The sequence below is a fragment of the Anoplophora glabripennis genome, unplaced genomic scaffold (assembly GCF_000390285.2).
Source record: "Anoplophora glabripennis isolate ALB-LARVAE unplaced genomic scaffold, Agla_2.0 scaffold103, whole genome shotgun sequence".
NCBI lineage: Eukaryota > Metazoa > Arthropoda > Insecta > Coleoptera > Cerambycidae > Anoplophora > Anoplophora glabripennis.
The window spans coordinates 219,100-226,848 of record NW_019416259.1 but is presented as its reverse complement, the minus strand read 5'-3'; the positions used below and the strand labels follow the sequence as shown (position 1 = coordinate 226,848).

General features: G+C 32.2%; 1 protein-coding gene across 3 annotated transcripts in view; it reads left to right on the top strand.

Moving 5' to 3' along the window:
* Positions 1 to 7,357, top strand: part of LOC108903304 (glutathione S-transferase-like) — an 11,204-nt gene extending 3,847 nt beyond the window's left edge. For all 3 annotated transcript variants that reach the window (XM_023457299.1, XM_018705430.2, XM_018705431.2), the window contains 4 exons: positions 1,068 to 1,205; positions 4,294 to 4,461; positions 6,857 to 6,999; positions 7,128 to 7,357. In XM_023457299.1, coding sequence (XP_023313067.1) covers positions 1,070 to 1,205; positions 4,294 to 4,461; positions 6,857 to 6,999; positions 7,128 to 7,295 — 615 coding nt within the window. In that variant the 5' untranslated portion in view covers positions 1,068 to 1,069 and the 3' untranslated portion in view covers positions 7,296 to 7,357. The remainder of the gene's footprint in view (positions 1 to 1,067; positions 1,206 to 4,293; positions 4,462 to 6,856; positions 7,000 to 7,127) is intronic.
* Positions 7,358 to 7,749: the final 392 nt, after the last annotated feature.

Genomic DNA, 7,749 nt, shown 5'->3' with positions numbered 1-7,749 from the left:
CATCCAAAAATGCTTGTCGAAAACTTTTTACATTTTTATCTTGCCATACTTTTGTTACAGTATATCCCTCGTTGACCCAAGTTTCGTCTAGATAATAAATATTCCTCCCTTCGTCACGGAATTTTCTAATTGATCTTAAGTAGGATCTTCGCCAACAAATAATTTCATCTTTATCGATAAGAACTGACTTCCTGTTCTGCTTTTCCCAGCAAAAATTCAACTCTCGTAAGACGGCCCATAATTTGCTTCTACTGATTTTTGGCAAATCGTTGTCCTCTGAAAGTTCACTTAAAATTTTGTTTAGCGTTGGTATTTCTTTTTAAAATAAAATGAGTGTACTAAACACAAGTCGAATTTTACTCTACTGCACTAGCACGTCTTCGTATATTCAGCTCTAAGACTGGATTGATCTGTCACAATACATTGGCTCCAGCCCTATGATGTATCCAGTAAAATATACTAATGTATACCCATTAACTGTTAGCATTAGTGTTACCCGATAGTTACCTGAAACGAAATATTAGCATGCCCATGGCCGGTTCTTATCTCGGGGTTTTATTACTCTCTTTCATTTCCAAACAGAGTATAGCTGCCAGATTAATTTATTTATTAACTAAATATATGCCTTTTAGTTACTTATACAAATATATATGATGAGATAGACATAGATTTAGTTGGCAATAAATTTCTTACATGATGAGAAAACCAGCTCTTAAAAATATTTGCATTTTAATATATGGGGGCTCCGCGAAAACACAAAATTAAACAGATTTTTAAAAAATCGCTAATGTAGTTTCTTCAACTTTTACCCCTACAAATATGATCTGATAGGCCTTAGTTTTTGTACAAAGAGATCCCAAAGTACACCTTTCTCCCCTCTTCATTTAAAAAAGATGGTCAAAATCGCTCTGTAAACAAATTTTTTTATGAGGGTGATCCGGTTTTAAATGGGTCGCACTGTATATAGAAATATATGTTTATGGGACTTGATAACGTGGAAAATCCTAACTTTTTTAATAGGGTTTCGTATACATATATTTTACTTAAAAATTTTCTTATCTTTCCAGAAATGGCACCAGCTTATAAACTTACATATTTTGATATGACCGCTCTTGGAGAACCCATCAGGTTCCTTCTGAGTTATGGAGGGATTGAATTTGAAGACAATCGTATTCAAAGAGCAAATTGGAGCGCCTTTAAACCGAGTACGTATTAATAAGTAAAATAAAAGACATTTCATGCATTCATTCATTCCTATGTAAATCTAACAAATTTGTGAATTTTTTAAACCTCCTCTTTCTAAAATGTTTTTTTGTAGAAATACGGAAACAACATGTTCAACAAAATTACCTAATTAAAAACGATCTTTGGCAGAAACTACCTTAATTTTTATTTATATACATTTACTTATACAGGTATGTAGGTAATATCCATCCATCAAACTGAAGCAATGTCGGAAGCTATAAACATTTGTCACCATTCTAGAGTAAACTTCATTATATAATCGCATTTTGTCCACTTCAGATCAACGTTTTTTTATACAGGGTGTTTTTAAATGAAGTAGTAAAAATGGCACCAGTGAATGTAGAGGCAAAAATAAGAGGATTGAAGTAAAAATACCTTATATGAAAGTTGCATCCCTGAGGAGATATACCCTCTTAAAGGAGGGGATTGAAATTCACATTTAAATTTTTTCTTTAACATGAGCAATGCTAGAGACACGAAACTTGGTATGAGCATCCTACTAATAAAGAGACAACTTTTCAATATCTGTTCGATTATTGGCGTATTTTATAAAGGAGTGAAACAGTCAACCCCATTGCAATACTTTATTAGAAATTTTTTATATAAGGCAAATTATTTATTTAAAAATATTTATTGGGAAGTCTGATTTATTGCGCAACTTTTTTTACCTCTTGTAATTTTTCGATAAAACCGATAGTTTTCTAGTAAAAAAATTAGATGCGTCATCGTTCACTAAAGAGGTAATTGCGAAAATTTGTAAAAAGTAGACGGATGTCATATCAAATAAATTGTTATTTACCATATTAATAAATTTACACTTTCTGTCAATAAGCTGGTAATTTAATAATAACATTAAGAATAATTTGCTATTAATTATTGAAAAATGTTTGATAACTTATGACTATGGGACATGTATTAGGTAAAATTATTTATCTCAAATAAAATTTAATACAAACGAAAAACAAGAAATGCAAAATTAAATTTAAAGAATGTTCTCGAAATAATTTCCATTTTGCTGCAAGCGTTACCTAATACGTCTGTTGAAATTATAACGCACTCGCACAAACAGTTCTCGGTTATTGCGAAGGTCATCTGCTGCCTGAAATATTCTTAAGCGTAGTTCTTCTAAGGAGGCAACAGGAGTGGCATAAACAATACTTTTTATGTGTCCCCACAAAAATAAATCCATAGGCGTCAGGTCAGGCGAACGTGCAGGCCAATAAACAGGTGCATCACGACCACGACGTGTGCATATACCACATCACCTGACGTGTAGCGAGATGTACATTGCCGTCCCTTTGAAAGTGGACGATTTATTTTTCGAATGTGATGTGGTCTACTTTTCTTATTATGGTGTTATGAAGTTTTTATATGTCAGCGTCATTAGTAATTTGCTTGGTAATTTAAAATGCCGCGTTTAACGGAATCTATAAACCAGAGAAAGTGAGAGCTATAACTTTTCTTCAGAATGGTTGGTCATTGCGGATGATCTGCATGTATGCAAGAACAGCATATTTAAACTCAAAGAAAAATGGAATGCTCACTAGAACTAGTGTGATAGCCACACATTAAATTTGATATAATGACAGCCCATTTGAACCTCACATTTTCAAGTCAGCTTCACAAAGGCCAATTATATACAATTTGCTTATAAGAGTCATCCACTTTCAAAACGCCGGCACTGTACATCCTCAAGTAATGTTGGAAGAATTTCGTTAAAAAATCTAAGATACTCGGCCGCTCCAAGCCTGTGTGGAAGAATAAAAGGACCTACTAGAGTATTTCCTACAATTCCCATCCGAACCTTTAAACTGAAATTATGTTGACATATTGAAACAAATATTTCATGAGTATTTTCTTCCGACCATGAATGAACATTATGAAGGTTTACTGCACCTACTCTAGGAAAATTTGCTTCATCGGTGAAAAGTATATTAATTAGGACATTTAAGTCATGCCTGGAAATATTAATGTACCATTAACAAAAATCCAAGCGGTGAAACGGGTATAAAAGATTTTCATGAGCTACCTTCCACACAAGACTGTGAGAAACTTGCAGTTGCCTGGACACCTGCCTTGTGCTTGTATAGTACAGTATAGCTTCCTCAGTTTCAACAGTTCGGACATTACGCCTTCTTCCGGCACCCTCACGATTGAACTGAATTTTACCAATTTCGCGAAGCCTTCTTTCCACCGAGGCCAATGTTTGTCTATGAGGAATCGGTTGAATTGGATATCTTTTGTGATATAATCTTACTGCAGCGTTACTATTTTTTCTGGATTCGAAAAACACTTGGAGCATGTCGACATATTCGTCATTGGTATAAATATTATTTGCCACAATTATTCTGATAATAAATTAATCAGTTGGTACTAATTATTGGTTGACAGAAAGTGTCAATTTATTAATATGATAAATAACAATTTATTTGTTATATTCGCCTACTTTATTTTTACAAATTTTCGCAATTACCCATTTAGTGAACGATGACTCATCTATTTTTTTTTACTATCTATCGATTTTATCGAAAAATTACAAGAGGTAAAAAAGTTCCGCAATAAATCAGTCTTCCCAATAAATATGTTTAAATAAATAATTTTCTTCATATAAAAAATTTCTAATAAAATATTGCAATGGGGTTGACTGTTTCACTCCTTTATAAAATACGCCAATGATCGAACAAATATTGAAAAGTTGTTTCTTTATTAGTAGGATGCTCATACTAAGTTTCGTGTCTCTGGCATTCCTCATGTTAAAGAAAAAAATTAAAATTAAGAGGGTATATTGCCTCAGAGGTGCAACTTAAGTTGCAACTGCATAAGGTATTTTTACTTCAATCCTCTTATTTTTGGCTCTATATTCAGTGGTACCATTTTTGCTACTTCATTTAAAAACACCCTGTATAACGTAAAATATGCAGAGCAATATTGTTCAAACAATTATAATTGTTTGAACAACATTCCGAACAGGCTCTTTCACTTATTGAAATAATATGCCCTTTTTCCTTAAGTTTAGTGAATCACTAAAAAAATAACATATGATTTCAGGTACCCCATTCGGACAATTGCCTTTTTTGGAACATAATGGAAAAATAGCCTGTCAAAGTATGGCCATTTGTAGATATTTGGCAAAACAAGTAAAACTGGTTGGTAAAGATGATTGGGAAGATTTGGAAATCGATGCAACAGTTGATACCATTACTGATTTACGTTTAAGTAAGTTACATTTTTATTTACTTCAGTTTCCTTTTTGTGTCTTTACAGACGAGCAGTTACTTCAAGAGGTTGTTCCTTGGGTGATCGTTAACTAAAAGCCTTAAAAATTACGACTACCGCCTAGAAAATATGAACATCATATCTGCTTCATTTAGTGATATCACAACCAGGGGTTTATTCATTCTCTAATTATACCTAAATGACAGAAGTCGACATTTCCGTGACATATGCCAATGGTTGATTAATTTCGACTATAATTTCTAAATAATATACCAATTAAACGATTTTCAATAATTTTATGAAGGGTGTCCCAAAATTATGGGGCAATACTTCTAATAGGTGTTCTATGTCGAAAAAGATTACTTTTTCTTTATATAAACGTGGGTCCAAAAATTCTTCCTAAGGAAGTTATAGCCACTTAAAGGGGCCCACTCTGATGATGATTTTTTCTAAATAACTCCGAAACCAGTTGAGATAAATTTATGAAATTTGGTAACTAACTTAACTCTTACATGCTCAATATTTTTTATCGTCGCAGGTTTTGAATAACAAACATGCGTTTGGCGTCATTTGCATTGACAGTTCAGTTATTTACTCTTTGCGAATTGTTATCAGTCGAAAATGCAATATTTTACGAATGTAGAGCTAGCAGATATTCATAATATTCATTTCCGGTCAGACGAAAATCCACGGGCAATACGGCGCACAAATTTTCAAAATAGATTTGCAATAAATGTGTGGACAGGAATTTTAAGAGACCAGTTATTTGGACCAATTCAGTTCCCCGTTTGTCTGAATGCAAAAGGATTCTCAAAATTTCTGCAAAATGATACACCGTTAAACGTACGCTTAACGTTACACTATCAACAAGATGGGGCCCCGCCTCACTTTACCCATAATGTCATAAATTGGTTAAACGATCATTTTCCTGGCAGATGGATAGGTAGAGGCGGTCCCATTCCATGGCCAGCTCGATCTGTAGACCTAAATCCTCTAAATTGCTTTATGTGGGTTAGAAAGAAGGTTGTAGTTTACGCTACAGAAATAAATCCTTTGGGAGAATTACAACAGAAGATTCATTTGGCTGCGTATCAAATCAGACAAAATAATTTTGAAGTTTTGAGATCTTCGCGGGCAATTCGACGTCATGCTGAAAAATGTATTCAGTAAAATGGAAATGGAAAACATTTGCTATAAAAATTGCTATTGAGATAAAGTGAAGTACTATTTAATAATTTCAATTTTTTTTTTTAATTTGTCAAATAATAATTTACTAAAAATAATAAATTTCTATGAAAATAACAATTCACAAAAAGTAAATAACTGAACAGCCAATGTAAATAACGTCAAACACATTTTTGTTATTGAAAACCTGTGACGATAAAAAATATTGACAATTTCGATTCCCAGTGATTAACACATGTAACATTATTTTTAAACGGATTTTACACAAAAATGGAACATTCTACCATTATGAACCAAGAGTACCTTTTTTAATAAAAAACCATGAAATTTCATATTTTTTCAGTCAAAAGTTAAAAAAGTCAACGTATACAAGTTATGGTAAATTTTACCCCCCTCTCCCCAGTGTTGGAACGTATGTGATGAAAATTTGTAAATTTCGTTTTAGTGGCGGACTAAGCACGTAAGAGTTAAGCTAGTTACCAAATTTTATAAATTTATCTCAACTGGTTTCGGAGTTATTTAGAAAAAAACATCATCAGAGTGGTCCCTTTAAGTGGCTATAACTTCCTTTGGAAGAATTTTTGGATCCACGTTTATATAAAGAAAAAGTAATCTTCTTCGACATAGGTTTCTGTAGAAATATTGCCCCCTAATTTCGGGACATCCTGTATACAGGATATTGCAAAATGTTGTTCAAAGAATTCTATTCTCTACATCCAACATCCAAATAAGAAAAAAATCCTATAAACGTAGGCCCGCAACTGCTTCGTTTTCGAAATGTTAAAAGAAATAAAAAAATATGTTTTTTGATTGATAATTTCTAAATTTTTCATTGGAAATTATTTAAATTTGGGTCATTTATTTCTCCATAGTGACAGCGCATGTTATTTTTCAGTTACAGTCACCAAAACAAAGTTTGTATTTAAAATTTCATAGTTTCAAAGTATTTAATATACCACAGAACTTTAGTTGCGTCATGGTACACATTTCACATCTATTTAACTTCATTGAATTTTTAATACGTAGGTAAATCCATGTTGTTTCATTTTATTGCTTTACCGAGTGATATGATTGATATAATATGTCATCGCTGAAATGACGAAAGATTGAGACGTTTATATTTAACTGGTAATAGTTACATCTGCTTCTTAATCAATAAAAGCTGGGAAGAGAAAAATGGAAAAATATCTATTATTTTATTATATTCCAGAACACGCTCAGTACGCTTTTGAAAGAGATGAAGAAGCTAAAAAAGAGAAAGAAAAATCTTTATTCAATGAAACTTTTCCCTTTTACTTAGGAAAACTAGATGCTCAAGCTAAGAAAAATAATGGTTACCTTGTTGGTGGTCGTGTAAGTATCCAATCAGGTAAACGTAGCAACTTTAGGTATCAATTAAATTTTATTATTAATTACATAAAACATCATTTGAAATTAATTTTTAGTGCTCCTGCCCAATTATAATTTTTTTTGGTTTTCAGTTGACTTGGGTTGATCTGGTCTTTACAGCTATATTGGATTTTTTAAATTTTATGGTAAAGAAAGACATAATATCGAGTTTCCCGAATTTACAGAAAGTTAAAGAAAATGTGGAGACAATACCCAACATCAAGGCTTGGTTGGGAAAAAGACCAAAAGATGCCCTATAATAATTTTTCTCTTTCTTGTATTTTCAAAGCTACGCATTAAATTTTGACTTGAAATGACCATACAACTGTTTTTTTTTTATAAGGTCTCCAATAAAACAGTAATCTACAATTATCATGTATTTGACTTTTATTAGATAATACTAAGGGGACCATTTTAAGAAAAAAAATTCACAAACATTCCAATCCATCATCATCACTACATAAAAAAAACTGAAAAACTGAAAATAACATGGACTCTACTTTCCATAGGGGCGCCATTGGTAGCGCAGTCAAGTCTTAGAACTAAAACCGATGTTTAATGAGATACATGTGACTTAGAGAGAAATTAATTCAAACTATATAAAAAACATCCAGTATTCTTCGATCTATCGCATCCTGTCTATAAAAATGTGCGTGTTAAAGTTTAAATAGATGCGACAGACCAAATTTATAAAATAAGGTATTTAAATTAACT